The following is a 27,718-nucleotide window of genomic DNA, read 5'->3' as shown; positions in this document are numbered from 1 at the left end:
CATTGCAATACACTCGGGCTGCAACTATGATACTACTACTATAAATCACCTAAATGTTGAGAGTTTAGTTTGTAAAATGTCAAAAAAATTGAAAATTGCTCATCATAATTTTCCAGAGCCCAATGTGACTTGTTCAAATTGTTCTCTTGTCCAACCAGCAGTCCAAAATCCATATAATCTTCATTTTCTAACAAAGAGGATGAAGAAAAGCAGCAAATCCTCACAAGCTGGAACCAGCAAATGTTTAACTTTTCTGACTGAAAAATGACTGAAACAATTAATCGATGATCAAAATAGTTGGCGATTATTTTTCTTTCGATCAACTCATCGATGTCGTTCACAAAAAAATGTTACGTGAGTTTTAAAACATGTTGATGTTATTACTGTCATTTCTCTGGCTTGAATTGAAATTGTTCTTATATGTTTAGATGTTTACTTGTACACTGATCTCAGACTTTGATGTTTTATAAGGGTCAGTCATTGTTGCCACTTTATGCTTTCTAATTTAGATGCACTATGTTTGCTCTGCAGCTGTATTTGTGTTCTTTGACGGTTACAGGTTGCACTTTTTTAACCCAAATACAGGTTAGACAGTTGTATTTTATTAAGCTGTTCTTGCCAAACTGGAATGAACCTCTTCGCCCTCCTGTCATGTATTAGTAATGTCAATTTTGTGTGAATCTTCATGATTGTTTTGCCACTTTTTTCCTCTGTGGTATTTCAGTCACTACTCTTGAGTAACTGTTGCTCCGTTCCTTCAAGCTCAAGACTAGCGGCTGATGTGCGACTCCTTTTCCAGAGGCAGACTTTACTTTCTTAACGCCATTGCACTTGTTTCCAATGCCAACAGTCGCAGCCGCCCACTGACTAGTTGCCAATCCCGTCACCCCCACTTCATCTTGCCAAATTAGCAGCGTCTGAGGTGTAGCACATCCTCTGCTTCCTGCGCTAACACTGACTCAGAGGTGAAGGGAGGATTTCCCACAGTCTTTATCACATACACTAGCCTCAGACTGCACCCCCCCGACCCCACCCCCGCCCCTCTCGCCTTGATGAAAAGTCAGATGCTGTACGTCTGCTAGTGTCACTCTAACACAGTGAGTTTTACCTGCTATGACCGTGGTACAATGTAAAAGCTGAAACTAATGTATTTTTGGCCACTGAATGAAAACTGAAAAAAATGCATGAAAGTAGCTGAAGTCTCATAGTGTTAGCTAATCGTTCATTGTAGCCATCCACAGGCCATGTCACTCAGATTGAAAATGACTGCGTAGGTAGTGGATTGTAAGGGGGTTCACCACTACAGGAAGATGATCAGAGGCAATACATCACTTTCAAATAAACTGCACTGTTCATCGTTCTCAAAAGGGCTTTGGATTAAAGTAAATTACAATTCTGAAACATATTTAAAGTCCATATAAATAATGTAAATACATGTATGTAGATTATATATACATACAGTGCAAACGATATACCCTGATTCATTTTTGATACACAATATGTTAAATACAGAAAAATATAGGAACAGGATTTTAATGGGAACTTATTGGTTTGCTGATGCTCTCTTTCACAGCCAAAGCAAGTTATGAGAAAGGGAAGCTGACACGGCTCAGTGCGGTGCTCCAGATTAATATCAAAGACGTGTGTTTGCTTAGCTGTGTCCATATGTATGTGAACAACACAGAAAAAAACATGCTGAAATTGGTTTCAGTGCTACTGTAGACTTGTTTGACCTTTTGTGACCCTAACTAAGAATGCTTTTGATCATTTAAATGTAACCACTTTTTTAAGGCGCGCAGGAAAGACATTCGTGACCATCGTGGGGAATCTTGGCGGGCATGTGAATACCTCGTGACTACCACTGGTCTATCTATGCATTATCAGCCGAAGGATACGTAACAGTGAAGTCAATTTGTGTTGTGGTTAAAAACAGCTCTCTGATCCGCTGCGACGGAGGGCTTCGCTCTAACATCCTGGGTCTCCCACTTCTCAGGGTGCCATAACAGTAGCTGTAACATCCGAGACCTGACCTCTGCTGTCTGAAACATGGCTGCGAGACTATGATCTACCTCCACCTGTCCTCTTTGTCCGGTCTGTTCATGCTGTGAACTGGGTAACAGATTGGACAGAAGGGAGAAAGAAGGTGGAAAGGAAGTATTTCTCTGAAAACCATGTTGCAGGAGTGGAACCTGGCCAGAAAATTGTCCGTTTGTCTGTATGTTAAATGAAAAAAAAAAAGAGATGATGTTTGAGTACATCGCTAACAAAACAAAATTCAGTTTTTTTAATATAACACAGGTGCCGGATAGCCTGTTAATGACCTGTTTATAATGGATTACCTGTATTGTTATATACTGATTATTATGATTACTGTTCTTCTGTGGATCCTAATAATGACACTGGTCTATGTGTACAGATAGAGACAAGCCCTTTCCTTTAGGATGAAGGGAGCTTTCTGGAGGGTCTGTCTGTTATTCATATCTGCAATGTCACGGCATTTTTCAAATGACAAAGTGTGGCTCCATCTAGTGGAAGTTCATGCGCACTGATGCAGGCATTACTGTAGCCATACTGCAGGCAAATGAAAATAATTGACAGCTTGTTATACTGTCAGCGCTGGTCCAGATCATGTATGTGTGCCATGTATGTATGAGCTCTCCTGTAGAGCCCATACAAGCATGAGATCCTCGTCAAATTTACTTTCTCCCTCTGCACTGACGGGGCGCTGATTGCATCCCCAGAGTGCCTCGTTATCTGGTCTGTGTGCTTGCAAAGTCATGTGCACGAACCCAGACACACAGTTTGTTCCTGTGCTGTAGTTCACACGTCTGTCCAACATTAATTACCTGTGTAACAGACAGGCTCTCACACTCCTCAGTCTCCAGCAACGATTGTGCAATAAACTGAAGTCTATATTTTTAAAACCGCCTATAGATCATCTCTTTCATCCATGTTTCTTATATTGAGATCTGTGTGTGTGTGTGTGTCTGCTTCTGTACTTCTATGTTTTGATTTGATTTGTACAAGTGGAAAGTGAGGACATTTTGGCAGGTCCTCGCCTCTTCAAACTGCTTTAAGAAGGTTTAGTCTTAGTTTGAGAGTTAAAGTTAGATTAAAGTTAAAGTTTTATCCAATCTCCGGAATAAATGTTAGGGATGTAAGTTTCTTCAAACCGCAGATATGTTGAAACATACATTTGATATGTCGCAACTTTGTTTCTTTATGTCGCAATTTTACGTTTCCTCATGTTCAGTTTTCTGTTTTATGTCGTGACAACACTGTCCTTGTGGACTGATTAGGTTTTGGCACGAAGACCACTTGGTTGTAGTTAGAAAAAGATCATCGTTTGGCTCACTTGGTTCTGTTGCCACAAACATGACTGGTAATTGTCCCAATGTCTCGTCAAAATTATCCAGTGGTTTCACGCTTACAAATGTCGTTACAATGGCTTTGAACGGTGGTCTCTGTCGTGGCAGCCATCCACAGTCAGCTTATATACATGTAATCTGAGTGCTGATGTGAAACATTTACGTTTAAATGTATCCGTGGTTTGCAGAAACAAAATGCCAACATTGACGTTCAGACAGGCTTTATGGCTCTGTTTGGGCTTCTTGGTGTCAGTCAAATTTGGCAACCCGGGGAACTCAGGGATCGAGCTTGTCAGTGTAATATAACAGATAAGATAAAAGTTATAGTTCAGGGTTTGGGATTCAAGTTATTAAATTGGGTTTAGTTTTAGAATCTGTAAGCATCAAAGTTAGCTGTGTGCAGTGTTGATTTAGAGACAGGAAATAAATCAAATAGATAAGAGGCCCTCAAATACTTCAAAGCAATTAGAGAAGTTAAAGTTTTAGATATCTTTCTACAAGTGCAGAGGTACAGTACAGCGCCTGTGTAATAAGGATCGAGTGACCTCATAATGACAGAAAAATGAGAAATTACTTGACCTCACCTCTTCATGGAGAAGATTAGAGCTCGGGTTTAAGATTTTAAAATAGCTCTTTGGCAATTTAGTATTGCTTAAAGTCCATAAGGTTGAGGTACAGATTAAAAATAAGCTAGAACTTGTACAGTACATACCTTCGCCAATACCTCCAAATGCACTGGAGCCTACATTTCCCATAATGCAATAGTGTCTTTTAATAGACCTTCCCTGACTGGTATATGTCCACGTATTTCAAACTTGATGTCCCCGGTTGTCCCAAAGCTGACCCCACAGCCAGAAGACTTCACACAACAGACTGGCTGATTTGGACTCACCATGACTTGTAAACTGATCTGAACCAAAATTGGGTTTAGCATCAGAAAAGGGGAGCATCAAAGTGTAATATTGGTAAGATTAGGAGTAAGGCGATAAATCTAAGGTTATAATCTCCTCACAAATATTGTTTAAAAAGGAGAAGGATCATATATGTTCTGCGCCTTTTCTTCAGTAGACCTTCAATGTGTAATTGCCAAGAATAACTGATGATGAAGCAGTTTTCCAGCTGCCGCATCATGTTGCAGTAAAGGCTGCAGAATATTGTAGCTGCAGCATCACTTTAGGGATGCACATGAGATGCTTTATAACTTCTGTGACCTGGTAATGCCTTTTAACCCATTCAGTGATCACTGCACATTTCAGAAATGCAGTGACTCTGATTATAAGTTGACACCTGAGCAACAACGGCGTGAATCCGCTGTCATTTGTTGGCACCTGTGGCTTGGATTAGACTGAAATACATGTAAGTATGTATCATCCTGACATGTTTACATTAACATAACCTTACAGAAGAACTCATACAGTATACACCGTCTTCCTCTTCATGTCGTCTTTTGCAGATTTTGAACCCCGACACCTCCCACTTCCACCATCATTTGAAACTGTCACTTCCTCCATGTAGTTCTGTGATGTACTTTAACCAACCAACTCTTCTACGTCCTCATTCTGGTGGCAGGGTGTTTGTTGCACCGCTGAAACTCCTTGAGCTGAATCTCCCCCACACGACTACCAGGTAGGCCTCAACATCTGTCTGCGGTTTGTCACACAGTTCGTTTAAACCTATAAGACATCACTGTGGGTATAATTTCTAAATCTATAACAGGTATATGTATAGATAAATAACAGGTAAAGATAATACAACGTCATTGATTTGAATTTAGCATCATCTGATCCTCGTGTTCCACCTGGCTTGAGTTTATCCTGTTTCAAGTTAGTGAATTGCTTCCTACTTTGTACCAGGCGAATGTTTTCCATCACACCAGAGAGAGAAAGTGGTGGAGAGAGATTATTGACATGCATTTAGGCTCCTGATAAAATTACAGCTCACTCTGTAAAAGGTTATTAAATTAGGTGCAGAGCAGCCAGAGAGGTCTTGTGATGCACATGCAGCAAAACTGTTGTACGCTTTGGAGTCTGAGCTTAGGCGCGGCTGCAGATTTCAGGAAGTAAAATCTACAAATGGAGGTAAAGCAAAACATATTCAGTGTTTTTGAATGATGGTGCTGTTGTTGAATAGCTGGAGCTGCTTTTGACTGAAATTCTACACAGTTTGAGGCTTTGTAGAAATCACATTACTCGTGCAACTTTGATTCCTGCGTTGGTAAATGATGCATTTATTTCACGTACTTTAACTTGCAGCTAGCAGATACAGTATATTCTCCAGTATGTATACCTGTGGGAAAATCAATGAGAGCACGAGTGTGTGACAGACAAATTTGGCAAGAGAGAAAGGCTGGTGGTTGCGTTGCTCACTCTAAAGGATGTGGTCTAACTGCTGCTTTGGGACACTCTTCTACCTTTTTAGGTAAACAGCGCGTGCAGCTCAACTGATGACGAATAGCATCTGTGTTCATATTATTGTCTCTTTAATTGTCTTCAACAATCAACAATTATTCAGCGCACAGAATCCAAAATTAAAGAAAGAGAAGGGGGCAGAGTTGCAGACAGTCTAGAGGAAGCAGTTGTGAAAGCTTTTGCTTCCTCTTTTTTTGGCTTTCCTCTGTCGTGTCTTTCAGCTGTTTCGTCAGCTTCGTGTCTGTCAGTTTATTTCCACATTAAATCTAAAAGCATAAACATAAAGGGAGTTGTTACAGGTAAATCTTTATGTAGATGTCTCCAGACTAGAGACTGTTTCAGGCTTCATGCACGCATAAGAGTTTTTCATTCTGAGACATATGCTTTCTTTCCAGTTCACCATGTCCAGGAAGGTTGTGAGGACGAGTAAGTTCCGTCACGTCTTTGGTCAGGGTGTGAAAGCCGACCAATGCTACGATGACATCCGAATCTCCCAGATGACATGGGACAGCAACTTCTGCTCCGTCAACCCCAAATTTGTGGCCATGATTGTGGACGCCAGTGGTGGAGGAGCCTTCATGGTCTTGCCCCTGAGCAAGGTGGGTGCTGCGTGGCTCTTTACATCCTTCTGTCTCTCATTATACCATTTTTGGACATGTTGATGATTTCAAAAGCAAAGTTGGTGTGATATTTTTTTTGTTCAGCAACATGCTTACACTAAAAATTTGAATACTGCCAGCCACAATCACACGTTTAGCTGAATAAGGAAGTTTGATGCTGACTTTGAGTCTCTCTACACGTCACTCGCTCTGCTGTTGAGAAGTTTTCACCATATTAGGAGTTTGTTGTCAGCTCAGTCAGGGCAGGATGTGGCCTCAGCTTGGTTATTCTACAGTCACTTATGGAGCATGTTAGGTGGCTCGAACCTTTTCTTATTGCATTTGATGTGCCTTTAAAGTGGAAAATTACAAACCTTGTGACATTGTTCCTGTTAATTTGAACATCTGAATTTGTCAAAGTATTTGAGCTCAATGGAGCTCACCTGTATGTTCCCTAAGGCTTGTAAATTTAAAGTCATTAAAAAGCCATTAAAAGACATTAAAAAGCCTTGTATTTTATTTAGAAAAGTCTTTAACATTTTCTCCTACCTGCTTAAATAATTATATCATTAGGAATTATTGGGAGATGCTGCTAGTAAGTACTGAAAGAGATTCCAGGAAAGTTGAGACACTGCAAAACAGAAATAATACCACAATATGATGCCAGCAACATGTTTCAAACAAGTTGGGACACGATCAACAAAAGACAGGGAAAGTTGTGTAATGCTCAAAGAACACCTGTTTGGAACATCCCGCAGGTATACAGGTTCATTGGTAACAGGTGATAGTATCATGACTGGGTATGAAAGAGGGATCATCATAAGGCTCAGTCATTCACAAGCGTTCGAGGTCCACCACTTTGTGAAACAAAAACAAATCCTACATGGGCTCAGGAACATGTTGTAAACACAGTTTGTTTGTAAATGATTGCATTCTGTTTTTATTTACATTTTACACACCATCCCAACGTTTTAAGCAATCGGGGTTGTACTTTAATCGTGAAGCAGGTATTAATTTGCATTCTATGTGGTATTAAAAAGGTCTTAAAAGCCCTTGAATTTAACTCGGTGAACCCTGCAGAAACCACATTATCCATGGTCTTATCTCTGATGGAGTACAAAATTCTCAAGGGAACAAAAATTAGTCGCAGGTCCAGTGAGCGTAAAATTGCAGAGAAATGTACTGTGTAGATGTGGTAACACTCATCATGTTTTGAGATAAATAATAGTGCTGTTATGCAATCTTGCATAAGGACCAATAAACGCTTTGAATGTGTTGATAAACTCCAGAAAGTCAGTGAGCTGAAAACGTGCTCGAAAAATGTCTATCCTGAATTTTTCAGTCGATAACACATAAAATGAATGATGCCCTGATGATGCCCTGAGTCAGACATGATGTTTCGAGGGAGAGCAGACTAGATTTTGCCATGGGACTTCCTCTCCTGGCCCTGATCTCCTATCTAACCCAGTTACGAGACATTAAAGAGTAATTGGAGGCATAGCTGTGGAATTTATATCAGCTGACTGTCATCGTCCACCTCCCACCTGAACCAAATCGTCATGTTTTAGACTCCATCATAGTTATGTGTAACCTTCCAGTCCCTTCGCTTCATTTGAGCTGTAGCTGCCTTGTTTCTTTCCACGCTATGGATGAGTTTTGTGCTCATCACCCTTCTTGATGTTTTCCCTCTCTACAGACGGGACGTATCGACATGTCCTACCCCACTGTTTGCGGCCACACAGGACCGGTCCTGGACATCGAGTTTTGTCCTCACAATGACAATATCATTGCCAGTGGCTCTGAGGACTGCAGCGTCATGGTAGGCCTTACTAAATAACGTTACAGCAAACATGATGGAATATTTCAGTTTGATCTTTCAAGCATTTACATGACATTGTACTGTGATGTGTGTGAATTCACTGAATTGTTTACTTGCTAAATAGATCTGGGAGATCCCAGATGGCGGGCTGACCACGTCACTCACAGATCCTGTTGTCAAGCTGGACGGTCACTCCAAACGTGTTGGCATCCTGAGCTGGCACCCCACCGCTCACAATGTGCTGTTGAGTGCAGGTATTACACCCTCATGAGCCTGCTAAGACACACCTGTGACTGGAGCTGAATTTACACGATCTCACAGAGAGTTTCTGGGGGTAGTCTGAAAGTACAACACGGCACAGATGTATTGCCAAGATGTATTGAGACTCACACCTTTGTTGAACAGGAAGTTCTTACAGCACCCACCCACTCTGCTTCACGCTCAACTCTGATCATGTATATCCAGCTGCAGCGGCAGCATGAAGTTGAAAGAAATTGAACTTCCAAATATGGTTTGTGCTGTGTTCATAGGCTATTTGGGTCACAGAGGAGGCCAAACGTGACATTTTCATGTTCATAAATATTGTTGCCAGAGTTATAACGTATCTATATTTATAAAGCTAATAAAATTTTACGAGGTTCTCTAGTCCGAGCGAAGATAGCAAACCTTACCAACATTTATGTATAGATGAATTTTTAGCTGTTAGACTCAACACAATTCATAGTTTATCCTCATTATTTCTGCTTAATAGGTGTTTATTTTAAAAAAAAATTTGTTTTCCTAGGCCAGCTTTTATTTACATTAATTCATTGATTAAGAAGATAGGAAGAAGAAGAAGAGGAAGAACAACAACAACAACAACAACAACAACAAGACATACTTTATTAATCCCCTTAGGGAAATTCAATGTATATCTTTTTATTAAACCACATTATTTGGGTGAAAGTCATATATTGATGTGCTAGACTAGGTTATTGTTATTTCTTTGCCTCATAATCGCCAAAATTTGATACATTTAATGACATTTTCAATTCATTTTTGACCAGCTATCAGGTCAGATCAGGTCTTTTGTCTTCCTCGTCCACCATAGCATCATGTACGGGTGGGTGTGTTTTAGACTCTGCAGCTGCTTTACTTCCTTAGCTGCAAAGAAATGGAGAAATGGGCTTGTTTTGCAGGGGGAGAGATTTGTAGAGTTTCCAAGGCTGCATCTGAAACCTTCTCATACTGACACTTAGGATTTAGAACATGAATATAGCAGAAAACAACTATTTGCTATGTAAAGATTAGTGGAGTAGGGGCCTCCTGAGCAGAGAATGACGTCACACTTCTGTTGTAATACAGGCTTCTCTGATCTTTGTTTTGGTAGCCGGTCTGGCTGCACGTGCGTGTTTGTGTGTGTGAGTCAAATCCTCTTACTTGCCCAATGTACTCGATGGTAACTTCATTCTTTTGTTTATTTCGTTGTGTGTCTAGACAACCCAGTCCTCAGGATAAATCTTGGCAGAGTACGTTTCTGCAAACCACATATATGTTGAAACTTTACATTTCTTTATGATGCAACTTCACAGTTTTCACAGTATACTTATGGTCTGGTAGACACAAAAAAACACCTGGTTAGGGTTAGGAAAACATCGTGTCTTGCAGTCAGTTGACTGCCAACATTTTATCCCGGGCTGGAGGGGCCGCTTTCTGTGTTTCACAACTCTTGCTGAGAACATGAAAGGAGGGGGAGTTGTGGCCGGTTTGTTTTCGGTCTGAGATGCTGGTGCTATAGTGACATCTAGTGGCTGAAAATCAGCATTAATGTCAGTACAGTAATGACAGCATTACCAAATCACTAAAACTGTCTGTGATGATGGTAAACTCTTTACAGCTGAGAGCTACTGGTACTGGGCAATATAGTTGAAAATGTCATGATATGGAAATCACTGAATTATCACCCAGCTCTAACTGCTGATAATAAATAGTGCAAACCTTTGATTTATGGATGTTACAGCTTGTAAGTCCGTGATAAATCGTTATGTGGTACATTCCTAATGTAAATGAGGTTATTTGCATAGCAGAGATCATTGAGTGCATGATTCAGCTCTGTCGAGACTTGTCTGTGTATCCATGGCAGCTATCAGTGCTGTTGTTTATTCCAAACACAGTTGAAACACATAAAATATGCCACTTTGTGTGTAAACACAGAGACTCTGATTGTTTGTTTAATTTAGTACTGATTTATACTGTAGATTAATGAGCCACAGTGAAACTGTGTAACTCTCGTCTCATTCACCACTTTTATCTCATTGTGTCCATGCAGCCTGTGATAACGTGGTGATCCTGTGGAATGTGGCTCGTGGGGAGGAGGTGGTGAGGATCGACACCGTACACACTGATCTCATCTACAGCGCCTGCTGGAACAGGGACGGCTCCAGGATTCTCACCGCCTGCAAGGACAAGATTCTGCGGGTGCTGGACCCACGCAAGGGCACCGTCCTCTTGGTAGGTTTCCAGCTCTTACTGTCACTTCCCTAAAAACACTGCGCCGGTGTCAATGTTACAGTGACTTGACACAATACAAAAATGGCTATCAAAACATCACTGAAATTAGATTTCTCTGCAAACATTTGGACTGACAGTGATGAGGACAGGAACTAAGGATTATTTTCAAGAATGATTGATCTGCTGGTTATTTTGCTAGTTAATAAGTGAATTATAAAAATATCAAATAACACTCAAATCTTCAGCATGCAAGAAAATGTTGTGAAATGAAAAGTTACCTAAACAATTCATTTATCTGAAATAATTCCAGATTAGTTTTCTGTCAACTGAAGAATTGATTAATCGACAAATTGTGTCAGCTCTGATAATGATGTGACAGTTCTAATTTCCTTTAATTTCTGAGCGAGATGTGTTTTCTTTAAGTATGTATAAGAAAAAACAGCTATTATAAAATGCTGCTCGCTCTCATGCTTCACTCTTATTGCTAATGGATTTGTTTGTCTTTCTGCATCTATATCTGCAGCAATTTGGTTAAATTAAGCGGAAAACCTATCTACTTTATAATTATAATCATTAATTTTGTATCATTATTTTCAGCTCTATTGCGTGATACTGATAAGAAGAAGTTGACAAAAAGGACATTTTCATAGTATTAAATCATTCATATTTTACAGTTAAAATGTAAAATATAATAATATATTTTGTTATTATTATGAGTAACTCTGTGTCCACACAGAAAGCTGAATTTGTTTTCAGTGTCTGTAACACCTCCAACTTTGATCCACCTACAGGAGAAGGAGAAGCCTCATGAGGGCTCCAGGCCCATCAGGGCCGTCTTCGTGTCCGAGGGGAAGATCCTCACTACCGGCTTCAGTCGCATGAGTGAGAGACAGGTGGCGCTGTGGGACCCGGTGAGTGTCAACAAACCTGCATGTTCAACTTCAGCAATATTATTTCCTAAATCCATGATCCTTGTTCTTATTTAGTATAGCATTTCTCGACAACATTAAATATTCATTACTAAGTTAAATATTTTGTTAAATTTAGCACTCAAAAACTCAAAATCTGCTTCATCAGGAGTGTGTGGGCGGGGTTAGATCAGATGTGACTAACAGTGGCCTGGCAACGTGAGCAACAATCCTGCCCACGTCAGAGCAGTGAGAAGAGCCCAGACCAAACAACTACAACAGCAGGAACCTAGACATGAAAATTGTAACAACAGGTTTCATCATGGCCTTGAAAGGAAAATCTTGACAGCGGTGCTCACCAAATGTTAGTAATTTGTCACTAGGGAGTTCTTTACTGTGTTCACAACACTGCTGTTACACAACGTCCAGCTTGCAGCACTAAGGGCGTTGTTGCTCTGAAATATCCCACATGAATCCCAATTAAATGAACCCGTGGATTACCTGCAGTCTGCTGTAGAGGCCTCTCTATACAAACATGTTACACTGGATGTAATCAAATGTGTAACTCTGTGGATGTATCTGAATCTCGTTTAACAGAAGAACTTTGGAGAGCCACTGACCCTGCAGGAACTGGACACCAGTAGCGGCGTCCTTCTGCCATTTTTCGACCCAGACACTGGAGTCGTCTACCTCTGTGGCAAGGTTAGATTCAGATGTTGTAATAACTTTTGTTCTGTGTTTGTCTCACCCACACAGACAAACACAGCTGACTCTCATATTTTCCTCACAGGGGGACAGCAGTATCCGCTACTTTGAGATTACAGATGAAGCTCCTTATGTCCACTACCTGTCCATGTACAGCAGCAAGGAGAGCCAGAAGGGGATTGGTTCTATGCCCAAGAGGGGTCTGGAGGTCAACAAATGTGAAATCACCAGGTAGTGGCATTTATGTCTTTATAAACCAAGAAGTAAGTCAGTGTTTTAGCTATGCTAGAGGTGTGGCTCTGTGGATGGCAATGCTGTGGGTCAGTCAGTCAGTTGGTCCAGACTCTGAGATGAATTGCCATGAACGTTTGCACAGATACTCATAATTAATCCTACTTACGATGGGCATCCCGACTTTTCATCGAGCACCAACATCTTGTCAATTAAATTTTTGACCAAACGCTTTCAAAACTAAGACATTCCTGTCAGCCTCAACTGTACTCTTAGTGCGAATTAGCACAAGTTAGCATGCTAACATGCTAAACGTGATGATGAGGACTTTCTAATATTATTGTTTATAGTGCTGCTAACTCAGGAACTTAAAATATAAATAAATATTTATACTTTCAGGTTCTACAAACTTCATGAGAGGAAATGTGAGCCCATAGTCATGACGGTGCCACGCAAGGTACAGTATACACTATATTTAATTTCATCAGTCAGAATTAGTTTGTGGGTTAAGGTTAATTTGTGCATTTCTATCTTTAACTCACTCTTTCCTTTTTTCCTGCACAGTCTGACCTGTTTCAGGAGGATCTGTACCCAGACACCATCGGTCCCGAGCCCTCAGTTGAAGCCGACGAGTGGTTTCAAGGAAAAGATGCCCCGCCTATTTTGATCTCTCTAAAGGACGGGTTTGCAGCGACCACCAAAGCCAAGGAGTTCAAAGTTCACAAGAGTCTCCTGAAGACCACGACCGCCTCTGCTGGGAATCAACAGGACAGCAGCGGGGTGAGACGATTAAAGATTTTTCCTCCACTACATTTGTTTTACTTTGTTTGATAAGGTTTTACATACGAAGATCAACCTAATTTCAAGTTAAATATAAAATATGGTTCCATGGATCTGGATATGTATGGATCTGCTTAATCAAACTCTTCATCACATCCTAATTATGTCTCTCTTTGCGTGTCTGTCCCTCAGGAGGTCCAGTCCTTGAGAAAGGAGGTGAAAGACCTCAAAGCAGCGATAGAGGAGCTGACCAAGCGTGTGAGTGAGCTGGAGAGCAATCATTAAACTAAGAGAAGTTTGGTAAACAAGAAAAATAAAATTAAAAAAAGACCAGAAGTCAAGAGAGAAACAATGGAGTGAAGAAAGACTGTTGTAACTTCTGACTGTAGCGAGACAAAGGGAGGGTTTTAAGACAACAGTTGAAAAAAATGAAATGTCATTTTTCTTTGGCTTGAAGCTTGAATTTGTTTATTTGGTTTGTCTGATCAATTTTAAAAGTCCCTATTTTAATATATGCTTTTAGTTTGAAATAAAGTCTTCTGTATTTTCAAAATATTGTGTTCACTTTTTTTTCACACACATGAAATAAACACGAAACACACTTTTGAATTACACCAGATTTTAATCATTTATACTCATTATTATACAAAATGAGAAACAAACAAAATAAGAGCAACAACGAAAGTCATATAAAATGTTTGAAATGCCGTGGACATTTAAGAATGGATCGTCAGAGAAACAAGTGCACACAGATGCTCCCTGAGGCCTCGCGAGGTGCCTTTGGTCAAAGGTGAGATTTAAACATTAAAGATTGTAGAGAAACAGACAATGCAATATAAACAGAAAGGTGGGTCCAAACAATAAGTAAAACATGAATCACTAGTACATTTATTAAGGCCTGGTGGCTCTTTTATATACTGTATGTTGAGCTTATAGACCTTAGACCTCACAAGTACACTTTCCTCTTTTTAAAACCCTTTTTAATTCTAAGATCACAAAATATTTGATGTATAATTTACAGCTTGTATATCTTTTAATTTCCATTTATTTTTCAAATAGCTTTTGCATAACCTGGCACCTATTTGTGAAACAGCTTTGGAATTGAAAACATCACCAGCATTACTATGAATATGACAAAAAAAAATAAGATCAGTATTCAGTATTTACAGACTTTTCTATTGTCTTCTTTCGGTTTTTATCCCTCATGTTATCTACTTTGTCGCTCCCCTGTCTTTCACCAACTAAATCCCCCTCCCCTCCTTTCTCTCAAACACCAGTCCCCTTCATAAAGCCACTACACGTAGTTTTTATTAGGGGCGGAAGCACTGTTGCTGTAGTACTTTGCGGCTCCACCGGAGCTGCCAGAACCGGGTCTGCTGAAGCAGCAGAGCAGACCTCCAGCAATAAGTAGCAGCACGCCGGCCCCCCAGCCCACAAAGATACACGCTCCCATCTCCTTCTTCTGATTAGCTGGCATTAAAGGGTTGTTGAATGCTTGCACAATATTGTGAGCGGACCAGCTGACGGGGATGATCACCAAGAGGCCGGCCAGCAGCAGGCCTATCCCTGCCACCAGGCTGATCTTGGGTTTGGCGTCCTCGTTCTCAATGCAGGTGGTGAAGTCGGCCCCACAGAACAGGATGAGGAGGCTGAGGCCGCTGAGCATGGCGCTGATGATGGTCATGGCGCGGGCAGCCTGCAGGTCAGAGGCCAACACCAGCAGAGAGTCGTAGTTCTTGCACTGCTGCTGGCCGGTACTCTGCACCACACAGCTCGTCCACAGGCCGTCATGATTGCTCTACTCACAGACAGACAGAAAGAAAAAGAGAGGGTCAGTCATTTTGTCCAGAGGTGGGACGTAGGCAGCACATTTACTCAAGTACTGTAAAAAAACGGACTTTGTTTTAAAAGGTTTTACATACTAAGATCAACTTGATTTACAATGCTTCTACTGTCAGGAAAGACAGTTTTTAAGTTAATACCCCTTTCTATGACACATGCTGTCAGTACACTGCAGAAAAATACACTTTATGTTGGGTTTTACATCCTTGCCATACCTCTCAACTCTCTTCCAATTCATGACTTTTCATTAAAGAGCTTGAAGTTTTTCATTACCTGTGCAGTCACAATGTTGGCTCCTACGAAGGACGACACCTTCCAGCGTGGGACTGCACAACATACGATCACCCCGATCAGGCCGAGGACCCCGAGGGCCACACATACAATCTGAACGCCCTTAGATGCCATCCTGAAAAAAAAGTCAAGATGGAGAGAAGGATCAGAGGCATGAAGCTAATATTTACAACTATTGCTATTATTTGTTCTTGGTCATTTGTAAGGGGAGATGCCTTTTTTTAATTGGTTTTCCCAGTTGACTGTATTTCTGTTTCATTGCACATACATGATTCAGTTATATTAATTTGTACTGTTAACACCCAAGTAGTGCAACTTCAGTGCTGATAAAACTCAACCTGTTTCCCTCATTGGTTAGGGAGGAGGAGCTAATGAATCTCTTTCACAGATCTTAGATGTCTGTTGTTACAATGGTGTAACTGTTGATCTGTGTGGTTTTTTTTTGTAATTGCATAGTTGAACGCACATTCAGACAAACACCCGTTCCCTCTGACAGGCCTTCACAGGATTATTTGGCTTAGGGCTACATTTTAAAGCAAATTCATGTCCTGACAGGCCCTGGGCCCCCTGATCTCCACCCAGGACAGACTCAACCACTCCCTCAGATCTTCTCACTCGGAAAATCTTCCTTAAACTATATTTATTTATTTTAGGATCACTGATTCAACTCCATACAGACAAGAATCAAAGTTTGAGTCGAAAAAGGAAAAAAAAAGAATGATGGAAATTCTTCGCGAGGAAAGTGATGCAGTTTATATACTTTTGATCATGAATCAGAGGATCTTTGATTAATTATAAATATTTAAGTAAATGTTTTAATCCTTAAATACTGTTGCATTATTTTGATAAATGGTGTGTTTTGATATCGGAAAAAGTAAAACAAAAATACCTAAATTAAAACTTGAAAAGACATAAATTCAGGCACAAAAAAAGCGCACATGTGCCTATACTCTCTCTAGACTAGACTGTTAGTTACTGCTAATTATTAATACAATGTGGATAATCTTTTCATGCAAGGAAGACCTTCTCTTTGTTCTTCATCCATACCAACAATTCAAATGATCCTTTACCAGCTGTAAACGTCAAAAAAAAGTCTCATATTATACTTAAAGATGACCATTAAACCCAATTTCCTACACCACAAATTTTGTGAAATAACAAAGGAGCGCCAATAACCCAGTCAGGGTTGGATGGGGTAACTTTGGGTTGAATTTAGACCAGGACAAAAATATCTTACTTTTAAGCATATGTGACTCGCCCCAGATCACAAACTTTCAGAGCAGATTGAACACTGAAAACTAATCTGATGTGGGTCACGGGATTTTGCATAGCAGGATGTTTTGTTCCTGTTCCTGAAAATTCAATAATTTCTGCCTCAAAATGACTGAATATTGCATATAAACATACTTTTTTTTTTTTTAAATTAAGGGGTACATGTGCAGTTTCATCAAACCTTTCTTAAAACAGGGATCACACACATTAAAACATTTACTGAAAAAAAAAGGAATCACAAACATGCTGATGCTTTTTCCTCTCACAGCTGTTTATTTGCACTTTTCCAGATTTTTGCTGGTGCACATAAAAAGGTATTCGACTAATCCTCCAACAATCCTTTCATCCTCTGTCATTTCAAGCTTTTGCAGAATCATAACTCTTTTCAAAGCTCAGGCTGTCCATCTGAATAAAAAGTGGATTAAAAAAACATTACCTTTTATTTAGCGTCCTCTGAACTTCTGAAAAATTAGGTGAGATGTTTCTTGAGGTTCTTCCTTTCTTCCCGCCTGTGCGTTGTTTTGAAGATGCTGTTTTCTGATGTACAAGTTTTATACAGAGGCTGCGTGATAAGATGGGGGGGTATTTGTAGAGGAATGTGAGGTGTAGGGTGGGGTTGAAGTCTAAGGGGGAAGAACACAGGAGGGAAGGACCTCAAGACCAGACTGGACTTGTCCTATACGTCTGTTTCCCTCTCTTTTTCCATCTTAGACCTGCCATGGATCTCAGGAGTTGTTACTTAACACACCTCGATGGATAAACCTCAGAGTTTTCTATAAAAACAAGCTATTATGTGTTAGCATCACTAGTCCAAATTGATCAGAAGACATACACAGGTGCTGTTGTGACTACACTGATGATGTTAAGTGAATCATTTCTTTGCTAAAAATAAGAAAAATGACTCACCTGGAAGACTGAATACTACCTGAGATTCCTTCCCTGCAGATCACAGATAACCCCCCTACACCCGCCTCTGTCGAAACTGATGACGAATGTAGGATGCTGCTTTAGGGAACCGAGACTGATTGGGATTGTGTAAGATTATAGGTTTCATGGATCATATGATGGAAATGAGGAAATGAAAAGGAATGTTGTGAAACTAAATGGCCTCTTTTAACACACAATCACACACAAACAACACTGATGCGTAATATACAGGCATAGATAGATTGTAGTTTGGAAGAGGGTTCAGTGATGGAGAGGCACACTGAGTATTTTTATACAGAGTATACAATAAGATTCAATGTTCAGGGCAGCACAAACTCACACAGCCTATAGGAGAAAAAGTGTTTTCCCTGTTTCTTTGACATTATTATCTCAGATTCTCTGAAAAAATCTGTTCTGTTTCTTCAAATTAACGTGATTGTCATCTCAGAATTATCTCAGAATGTGAAGGAAGTTGCATCTTCGAAGATATTAATCGAATTTCTCTTTGAGATTTTTGTCTTAGCCCCTACTTCCCCCCCCTCAAGAGACTTTCCCCTTTGCCAGGCCACCAGTGGAAGAAAGAGTTTTTTTTAGTGGCTTGCCTGGTTAAATAAAGATCAAAAATAAAATAAGATAAAGATTCTGAATAACAAAATTGGACAGAAGTTATACATGATTAGCTGTGCTTTTGCAATAACATCCTGTAGCACGTAATTGCTTAGAATTAGGAAATCTTATTTGGACAAATTTGTCTACTTGAGCAGAGAGCCAAAGTCTGGAGTTAAATTAAATTTGACCTTTTCATTGCGTTTGCTTAGTGGTGTACTTTGGCTCTGAATGTGTAATGTTGATGCAGATTGCCTACATGATAGCCTTCACATAATATGAAAAAGTTTAATTGATAGCTTAGGCAACGAATGAGGTTGTTCTTACTATTTTGGTACTTCCTCCCGTCAGCTGTTTTATACTGTTCATAATGAATGAGACATCACATTATTTCAGTATAGTGTAATTTAGTCATTCCTATAGCAGCCTCTAAATTGCATAATTCAATTTAATACAGCAGATCAATTTGCAATCGCATGCTTATTTCTTTAAATGCAAGCAATATTTATATATCAGATTTACTGGGGTCATATGATGCGATCTAGACTGCAGTGTTCGTAATTGACTATTTAAAGGGTAACTCCACCAATTCTACACATTAAAGTGTGTTAACAGGTATAACATTTATACAGACATATATAATATTTACCGAATTTACAAGAAGGCCCATATAATTGAAAATTTGTCATAGACAGCTTTTCACAAAGCTTATAAAGTTTCTCCTAACTCACCAACTCACAAAATTGGGTGATTTTATAAGGGAGTCTGGGGAATTTCTCTCGCGCTTCAATTCCTTGCTGTTGTTGACTGTGGTTGATGTGTCTGCTCTGACTAAACTTGCTGGTGTTCAAGTTTGCCATGTGCAAACGTCGTGAACGCACCGTAATGTGTAAAATAGGTGGAGCTACCCTTTAATTCAGTATTGATGTTTTGTAAATGTGCTGCAGGCCTCTGCCATCAGGTGGTGCCTTTAAGTGTGAGTCTTGCAAGTTTGAAGCAGAAGTAGCAGAGCACTTTTTTTCTGTTGTTCATTGCGGTTTAGTGGGCTGTCCTTACACGTTACGTTTCTTGGCCTAACATCCTTTGCTTTTGTTGTGACGTGCAAAAATAAAATGGCAGCAGGTTAAAACTACCTCCCAAAGTCCCCTGACTGTGAAGCTTGTGGTGACGATTGACGACCACCAAATAAATGTAGCAGCAACAATTCAAGTAGTCAAACTGACTGCGACCACACTGAACAAACTGTGCAGCGACTTGGTTGAAATAGCACAAAGTTACATTTTAAGGTCTTACACCGCAATTCTGATTGCAAACACCCGGCGGCGCACTTTGAGCTCTCCCTCCATTGATGCGCCTGGGAAACGACCGGGGGGCGGAGTTCAATTAATGACGGACCAAGCGAGAGTCCAATCAAATGCGACGATTCGGATTCTAAATTCCAGGACGGACCAATCATCTGCTTAGGAACGTGTGCAGCCCTCGTTTTGACTCAGCCTCCTACGTCAGACACTTCGGTAGAAACGGCCCTCTTTTAAAGTTCCTGGGGGAAGAGTGGAGGGACCCGGACAAACCGAAGGAAAAGGGCCAAGATTGAGCTGAAAGGAGAAATATTTACACACTATTCACCCCAGGAGGACTGCCGTTAATCCGAAGATAAGGTTCGGGGACATTTTTTTTTTCCAGTTTTTAACGTATATTACAAAGCTAACATTAGCTACTAGCCGTTCAGTTTGCTGTATGTGTATCTTACGCTACTTGGCTAGTAGCTACCTAGCTTGCTTGCTTAGCTCAATTCATCAAGCTCATTCATTGTTCCAGTCCACTAATATCGCTCGATTAGCTAGTGCGAGGCACTCGTTAGTTGTCGATGTATAGCGCAGCATATATTATGAGTAGCTAACTACTACTGTCCGTCTCTTTTTGTCCCTGTTCTTGAATCTAGGGTGCAACACGGAAAACCAAGGTCTTGACTGCCCGAGAACGTCAGAAAATAAAGAAAATGGCGGAGCCAGACAAATTAAACATCGACTCTATAATTCAGCGTCTCTTGGAAGGTGAGAAGGATTAAACGGCACTATATTTCTATTAATTTAGGTTATATCTTGATGGTAGTGAATGAAATGTGTATTTTATATAGCGGGTATGCCGGGTAAAGTTGGAGGCAGCGTTAGTCACGTTATGTTGTAGTAGCCTACTTAAGATCGCTGTGTTCTCAGACTTGATGGTTGGATTTGGAGGAAAGATTTTAGCCAAACCATCTCTGCTCTGTTAAGATTGTTGAGCTTACGTTATTTGATTGGAAAGAACCATTCAACCCTTTTATCAATTTCTGTTGTCATTAGAGATACGGTGTTACGGCGTTGTTTGCAAATCAAGGTGGGATGGTCGAAGTAGCACGAAAAAGGAGGAACATGATCACACAAAGTCCACCTTGTGAAATGTTTCTGGTTTTTAGCTGTATCCATCAGGTCGATGATGCTGGGCCGAGATTTCACACTCACATTTCAAAATAAGATTAAATGTCCAGTCTGAATTGTTACTGTTACACTGACTTTTTGCAATGTGGAATTGAGGGATTATTACTTATGGATGTTTACATTCATTGGCGATAGCTTACTGTAAGAACAGTTGTAGTCGGTTTTTTATTTTTACCCCATTTGTGTGCCCCTTTCCCACCAGAGCTTCTCAGTTACATTGGAGGACTGTCCCATGTTGGGCTCATTGTTTTGTTGAGGATCTGATTACAATTTACAGCCACAGCCTTCCTCATACTAACTTGTTAATGACTTGTAAAATCAAAGATGCTTTGATTTGCACATGCTCACTCCTAATACTTTGTGAAACTGCTGGTCGGCCATCTCTGCTTCTTCATGGTTGTTTTTAAAGCAAGATATGAACTGCAAGCATAATTTTTTTCCCTACAAAGCAGTGTTGCATGCAGGTTATGTGCTCCTTGTGAAAACGTACATTTCCGTTCATGCATATGTTAGACCATTTCTAAGCCATTTTTATGATGTAGTAGCTGTTAAACATCTTGTTTGTTACTGATTCAGGTGGGACAAAGAAACATGTAACAGCAGACATGGAGTGATTTTGTTATTCAGTTTTGACCTTATAAACCCAACACATGTCTGAAGGCCCACTGTATATAATGTGTGTCGGCAGATTTGTTATGGTCTGAGTTGTGTGTTTGTTTATCTTTAAATTCACATGGTGATTGTGTAAGAGGAGTCCCAAGGACATCAAACAGAAGCATAAATCTCTTCATATCCAGCTGTACAGTTCATCTTCAGAGCACAAGAAATAAGGTTATGACCTCTGTAGTTGTCCTTGCAAGGCTAGTCCACTGGGTGTGGAAATTATTCCTGCTTCACATGTACACTTGTGTGTATCCCCTATGGAAATGCTTTGATAGAGACTTCTTTCTGTTAATGTTTCACAGAAGCAACATCATGTATGTTGGTTAGGTGTCACATTTGTTGGTTCAGGGTCTTTAGGTCTCTAGACATTGTGATCACAAAGAATGCACCTTTAGCCACAGTATTAAAAGATGTTTTGGCCAGTAATTGAGGAATGCTTGGTACAGAGAATTTTCTCAGGCCTAACAACAGTGTTAATAAATATGACCATAGCCCTGTTTGTTTACCTTTTTAAATATAGACCCTGCACGATCAGCCCAGACTGAGCTGGTGGATGTGATTGGGATTATTCACAATTATGCATGTGCAGTCACAGTGCCTCCTGGGAGTTTGACATTGACCGTGGACCCTGCCTTCTGCTGGTGTGTTTTGTACATGGATTGTTATACTTGGGCCGTGATAAGGTTGTCTGCCAAACACAGGGGAAGACAAACAAGCCTGACAGTGGCAGTATTTATATCCTCTTATGTAACTCACTTGACCTTTTTTTGTCAGCCATTGTGGTTTTATTGCTGAGATTAACCACTTGCCAGTAAATATTACTACTGTGTTGGTCTATTTTGTTAATGGCTACAATAGGCGCAAGAATACTTGTCACACTGCAGGTGCTGCATCAAAAGATTGATAAATTACCGACTCTGTGTGGACAACAACCCACCTGCTTGCTGACTGTGTACGAGACCAAACCAATTAAATGTGTTTGGATAATGAGTGGTTTCAATTGGATTACTGTTGAAGATCTAGAGCTAAGTGAACTCTGGGAATGTGTGTTGCTAATAGCATGTCTGAAGATTGTTGCATCACATAAGCTCAGCAGGAACACCCAGCACTGAGTCAGGCGGGCTGGACCAAACCAACTGTTGATTCCAGTTTTCCAACGCTGCTTTTCTGATGTGCTGGTCCAGCTCATTGTTTTCTGTCCCCTGATCAGTGTAGTGGAAAGTCTTTTGTCTGTCGCCCTCATGATGTGCTCACTGTTGCCCACTGGCTATGTGGCTAACTTTGGAGTAAGCTCTGTCAGGGCTTAGCCTTCTGTAATCCTGGTTTAAAGTGACAAGCAGCACTGCAGTATTTATACTACTTTTCACTGTTTAGGGCTTCACTTTTAGTTCCCGCTTCAAGAGTGTCATTATTTATACATCCATTTGTTGGTTTATACTCTGTGGATTAATTGTAGTTAGAGATGGTCAGTAATTATGTTATTTTGACAAATATAAATAATAATTTTTGTCACAGTATGTTGATCCAATATATGACAATTTATCAAAAGCTGCTCTATAAAGACTTGTTTCCACCAAAGTACTTATGGTATAGTACCCTCTGAACCTTGAACTGGCAGTGTTTTGACTCCACTCTTTATTATGGGATCAGTTTACTAGTTACCTCAACAGAAGAGTAACGAATAAACAAGACAGCATGGGGCAGTTTCTATAGGTGCCAACCACAACTTTAGATCATTGAAAACACAAAATTACTGGACAGGGCTGCTTGGTGGAAATGGGGCTTAAAAGTTAACCTGCAGTAAATTGTAAAAGTTTGAGTACCAAATTCTTAACATTTAATTAAATTCTCCTTTTGTAATACAATAAACCATTATTAGACACTACATGTCAATTTGAAATGATAATGAAACTGTAATTGTGTTGTCTCTTAATTCCTGCCCTGGTACATGAACTCAGTCCTGTGTTCACATAGAAAAGTCTGATCAGTCACAAATGTTTGCTTCATGTACACTGTGATTGATGGCTCTGCTACACAGTTGTCATCACAAGCAAAAGTAATTTCACTGCAAAGGCAATTGGCAGGTTTAAGGAAAGAATGCTTGTACCTGCATCCTTACTTGTATGAGTAATGCTCTGGTTTCATGTTATTGTTATTGTTATTATTATTATTATTATTATTATTATTATTATTGTTATTATTAAACTTGGGCTTATGAGGTCAAAGTGAAGGAGATAGGGTAAATGTGTGAAGGAGGTCGACTAAATTTGAAACAGGTTTTAGGTCATTGCCTCATGGTTACAATGTGAAAGTGGTGGTAGTTTTCTGTCAGTGTTTAACTGGATTATCTTGTTCACTGGATTCCTGAGTGATTATGATCTCAGTTGCAATGGTAAGAGTTAAAAAAAAAAGTGTATATATATATATATATTACATTTACATTTGTAAAGATAGTAACACTCCAGAAATCAACACCATAAGTAAAACAAATGTACACGATATAATTTTAATACCACAGTATACCTTGAATACCTTGAAAAGGTAAACCTAACAGCTGTTGTTTCAGCCATAGCTGTGTAGCTTAGCCTCTGAGCTTGCTTCTTGTTTTTCCAGTAGCTGAAAGTACAAATAATAAGGCTACAATTAGTGTTGAATAGAGCTATAGTTCCTGTTATTACTCACCTGTGATCTTTGTCTGGCATTTAAAGGCGTAAGCATTTGTCTATTTATCTGTTGACTGGTTAACACCTGACAACAGAGAAAAACTTGATTCACATGAAGCTTGAAAATGATTAGAGGCAGCTCCGTCTCCACCGTACTACATTACCTGTTCAGCTGGCAGTGGTAGAATTTGTTTGCAAAGAGACTCCTTAATAGTGGGCTTGTACAGTTTGTGTTGGGATCTGCTTTGGCATCAAGCAGTACATGTAGGAATGGGGGTGTGATTGATTCTGTCACTGATGCAAACAAACCAGATTCCAAACTCCATCAGGGGCAGTCTTGCATAATACACACAGGCGCTAAGGTACAGTTGCATGGCATCAGGTCCACACCCTATGGTTGGCCTGCCAGTGTGAAAATATTTTGCTATTAATCACGAACGGTAGCTCTAGTTTGATGTAAATCAATTGAGAACGCCTGTGAGACTAACTTCTTTTTCTTTGGATGGTCGTCTTTCTGTTGCTGTCATCATCACACTCCTACCTTTTCTAGCATTTGAGCCATGACAGCACATATCACTGGAATGTGTCATTTTAAGACAAATGATCTGTCAGGAAAATAAATTGGATTTCTTGTTCAAGTCTTTATCATGTTTGGCGCCTTTCAGTGTGTGGTAAGTGTGAAAAAGCATGACAAGGAGCGACTTGACAAACCTGCTGGATTCGTCTGATAGCATCAGTAAAAGTATGACAAGAACAGAATGTTACCTCCATCATTCCATTATAAATACAGGTTATATTTGATTAAATGTCACAGTACAACCTGTTATTTGGCCTTATTTGGGATTTGAAACAGTGATATTATTACAGCCACCGGCATAGCATTCTTGACAGTGCATACTAAGAGTCCCTAATTGCTTGTTTGCAATGTCTTTGCTGAAGCCACATCAGCTAAAAGGGGAAGTGGGTTTCATGTCTTTCTTCAAGCTCGAGTTTGTACTGCCACCTAAGCAGAAAGACGTGCTTTTGAGGCTGACAACGTTTCCACTGATCAGGTTTTCTCAGCTGCTGCATCTCTGTGCACACTGCACAGGCTCATCTTGTTGTGTTGTGGTTAGAGAAACATTAGAATGGTATCTTGTGTTAGTAACTTGCGATTTCCAAAATTGAAAGCTGAATATATTATGTCTAAATGATGTGGTTACCTGCTGAAGTGGCTGTTAGACTGGACTGCTAACAGAATTTACCAGCATTTGGCTGGTGGGAGGTGTTAACTGCCCAGTCTGGTCGTCTGGCTTAAATCCAAAGATCACGTTTCATTCCGGTGCCTTATGTCCTTCTTCTTCATTCAGTATTTCTAACAGCTCTGAGCATAGGTGTGTCTTTGTGATTTTATTATATCTTACATGAAATGTCTCTCCTTTTTTCTTTCAGTTAAGGGCTCCCGGCCAGGGAAGAATGTCCAGCTGACAGAGGGTGAGATTCGTGGCCTTTGCTTGAAGTCCCGTGAAATCTTCCTGAGCCAGCCAATCCTGCTCGAGCTAGAAGCTCCCCTCAAAATTTGTGGTGAGTTTTAATGTAGGGTCAGTGAGTTTCAATGATGCATCAAGACCTATCATAAAGTCATAAAGAGGTTACACTATAGACTGACTCTTATGCAAGAGAACATGATTTATTACCTGATATTTTGTTCATGATCAACTAAATACTTGGCACACCCGTATCAGTTGATAAGTGTGCACTTTTAGATGCAAAAGCAGCTACACCCAGTAGCTGTGAAAGTATAGTGTTTAAATTACATTCCTCTGCTGCCCTCTGCAGGTGATGTCCATGGTCAGTACTATGATCTGCTCCGGCTGTTTGAATATGGAGGCTTCCCCCCAGAAAGCAACTACCTGTTCCTGGGTGACTACGTAGACAGAGGGAAGCAGTCACTGGAGACCATCTGCCTGCTTCTAGCCTACAAGATAAAATATCCAGAGAACTTTTTCCTGCTGCGTGGAAACCACGAATGCGCCTCTATTAATCGAATCTATGGCTTTTATGACGAGTGTAAGTGCAGACTACTTTAGTTAACAGGAAGAAAGTCAAATCTGTTCTTCTGACTGTTGCACTAAGTGCTCATCTCTCCTTTCGTGTCGATAGGTAAGCGACGGTATAACATTAAGCTGTGGAAGACCTTCACAGACTGCTTCAACTGTTTACCTGTGGCTGCCATTGTAGATGAGAAAATCTTCTGCTGTCATGGAGGTAACCCTTGTTAATATAAGATTTTGTGAGGATTAGATAATACACATTATAGCCGGACTTAACTGGGGGTATGATCTCTCTCCAGGCCTCTCTCCTGATCTGCAGTCTATGGAGCAGATCCGCAGAGTAATGCGACCCACAGACGTGCCTGACCAGGGATTGTTGTGTGACCTGCTGTGGGCTGATCCAGACAAAGATGTGCTGGGCTGGGGTGAAAACGACCGTGGTGTCTCCTTCACATTCGGGGCAGATGTGGTGGCCAAATTTTTGCACAAACACGACATGGACCTAATATGCAGGGCGCACCAGGTAATGTTTAGCCAAGAGGCCTTGTGTCCCTGCTAACTGAAGTGCCGCATTTGTCCTCTTTTAAATTTTGTAGATTTTTTTCACTATAGATAAACAAGAAAGGCAGATGACTATTCAGATATGCTAAAATATAATATGCTGTATAACCAAACATGTCAATAAGAAGTTGAGTGTCATTTAGGCAGTTAAACAAGCTGATTAGCCTTAGTTACTCTGTTCAACCAGCTGGATTAAAACGGCAACAAGCGAGTCACAAACTGACTTGTTCATTTTCTTGCTTCTGTTTTGTTATATGTGGTATTGACAGTCTTATTTCTGTTTTGAGGTGGTAGAAGATGGTTATGAGTTTTTCGCAAAGCGGCAACTCGTCACCTTATTCTCGGCTCCCAACTACTGTGGAGAGTTTGACAATGCCGGTGCCATGATGAGTGTAGATGAGACACTCATGTGCTCCTTCCAGGTGTGTAAAACTGAGCCTGTGTTTTTACAAATGTGTATGTCTGCTGTCAGTCCTTACAGTGTGTCAAAATTAAACAAGAATTTCTGTGTTTCTGTTGCAGATTCTGAAGCCAGCAGATAAGAAATTGTATCCTTATGGCGGAGGGGGAGGAATGGGATCTGGGCGACCGGTCACCCCACCACGAAATTCAGCCAAGTCTGCCAAGGCCAAGAAATAACACCCGCTGGGTCCCCCTCCCACAACCTGCAACCCCCGTCGGCCCAACACTCTTTTTTTCCTCTACCTCCCAAACTTGTTTTTCCTTCGTCACCAAATGGCAGCAAAGCAGACAAGTGTCCAGGGTTCAATCATGTTTTTTCTCTCTACAATTATTTTTGACTCTTTGTTTGGCTGTTTGTGTGCAATTTTTTGCGTGAGTGTGTAAAAAAAAAAAAAAGAAAAAAAGAAAGTGTGATTGACACAAAAGGAATTGCTGTATTCTGTATGTATGTTTTTTTTTTTTTTTTTGTCTTCCTCCTGTACCCTCTGCTCTGTTTTCCTGTCTTTTTGTAGAGGTGGGTTCTTGCCCATCCGTGATGTTTTTTCAAACCCGGGTGCAGGCGAGGAAGGGGGGGGGAGAGAAAGAGGAGCCTTAGCTGTTTATGTTAAGGCCC

General features: G+C 40.3%; 3 protein-coding genes across 4 annotated transcripts; 2 read left to right on the top strand and 1 right to left on the bottom strand.

Moving 5' to 3' along the window:
* Positions 1–4,908: 4,908 nt before the first annotated feature.
* On the top strand, positions 4,909–13,861 carry coro1a (coronin, actin binding protein, 1A). 2 transcript variants are annotated; one of them, XM_073495077.1, is made up of 11 exons: positions 4,909–4,994; positions 6,172–6,375; positions 8,072–8,194; positions 8,319–8,448; positions 10,503–10,684; positions 11,476–11,595; positions 12,190–12,294; positions 12,383–12,528; positions 12,928–12,985; positions 13,093–13,308; positions 13,501–13,861. In XM_073495077.1, exons 2-11 carry the CDS (start codon positions 6,178–6,180, stop codon positions 13,591–13,593), a joined length of 1,371 nt encoding a protein of 456 aa, XP_073351178.1. In that variant the 5' UTR covers positions 4,909–4,994; positions 6,172–6,177; the 3' UTR covers positions 13,594–13,861. The 2 variants fall into 2 exon arrangements, with proteins under 2 accessions (XP_073351178.1, XP_073351179.1); XM_073495078.1 differs by lacking the exon at positions 4,909–4,994 and adding an exon at positions 6,057–6,075.
* Positions 13,862–14,570: 709 nt separating this feature from the next.
* Positions 14,571–17,183, bottom strand: cldni (claudin i). The gene is made up of 3 exons (XM_073494599.1): positions 17,150–17,183; positions 15,424–15,556; positions 14,571–15,106 (listed from the first exon to the last, which is right to left on the bottom strand). The coding sequence occupies exons 2-3, from the start codon at positions 15,553–15,555 to the stop codon at positions 14,603–14,605; spliced, it is 636 nt and encodes a 211-aa protein (XP_073350700.1). The 5' UTR covers position 15,556; positions 17,150–17,183; the 3' UTR covers positions 14,571–14,602.
* Positions 17,184–19,762: 2,579 nt separating this feature from the next.
* On the top strand, positions 19,763–27,485 carry ppp1caa (protein phosphatase 1, catalytic subunit, alpha isozyme a). Its single transcript, XM_073493872.1, has 8 exons — positions 19,763–19,904; positions 20,189–20,300; positions 25,481–25,612; positions 25,868–26,098; positions 26,192–26,296; positions 26,382–26,605; positions 26,931–27,065; positions 27,166–27,485. Exons 2-8 carry the CDS (start codon positions 20,246–20,248, stop codon positions 27,280–27,282), a joined length of 999 nt encoding a protein of 332 aa, XP_073349973.1. The 5' UTR covers positions 19,763–19,904; positions 20,189–20,245; the 3' UTR covers positions 27,283–27,485.
* The last annotated feature ends 233 nt before the right edge of the window (positions 27,486–27,718 follow it).

Source organism: Pagrus major, chromosome 23 (genome assembly GCF_040436345.1).
Source record: "Pagrus major chromosome 23, Pma_NU_1.0".
In the NCBI taxonomy this organism is placed as follows: domain Eukaryota; kingdom Metazoa; phylum Chordata; class Actinopteri; order Spariformes; family Sparidae; genus Pagrus; species Pagrus major.
This window is presented reverse-complemented; position numbering and strand designations above follow the sequence as displayed.

Coding starts and splice junctions, on each gene's coding strand:
- ppp1caa (XM_073493872.1), top strand. CDS start 20,246: ATGGCGGAGCCAGACAAATTAAACATCGACTCTATAATTCAGCGTCTC. Junction 25,613..25,867: donor AGCTCCCCTCAAAATTTGTG/GTGAGTTTTAAT, acceptor TGCCCTCTGCAG/GTGATGTCCATGGTCAGTAC. Junction 26,606..26,930: donor TAATATGCAGGGCGCACCAG/GTAATGTTTAGC, acceptor TTCTGTTTTGAG/GTGGTAGAAGATGGTTATGA.
- cldni (XM_073494599.1), bottom strand. CDS start 15,555: ATGGCATCTAAGGGCGTTCAGATTGTATGTGTGGCCCTCGGGGTCCTC. Junction 15,107..15,423: donor CCAACATTGTGACTGCACAG/GTAATGAAAAAC, acceptor GTCTGTGAGTAG/AGCAATCATGACGGCCTGTG.
- coro1a (XM_073495077.1), top strand. CDS start 6,178: ATGTCCAGGAAGGTTGTGAGGACGAGTAAGTTCCGTCACGTCTTTGGT. Junction 6,376..8,071: donor TGGTCTTGCCCCTGAGCAAG/GTGGGTGCTGCG, acceptor CCCTCTCTACAG/ACGGGACGTATCGACATGTC. Junction 8,195..8,318: donor CTGAGGACTGCAGCGTCATG/GTAGGCCTTACT, acceptor CTTGCTAAATAG/ATCTGGGAGATCCCAGATGG.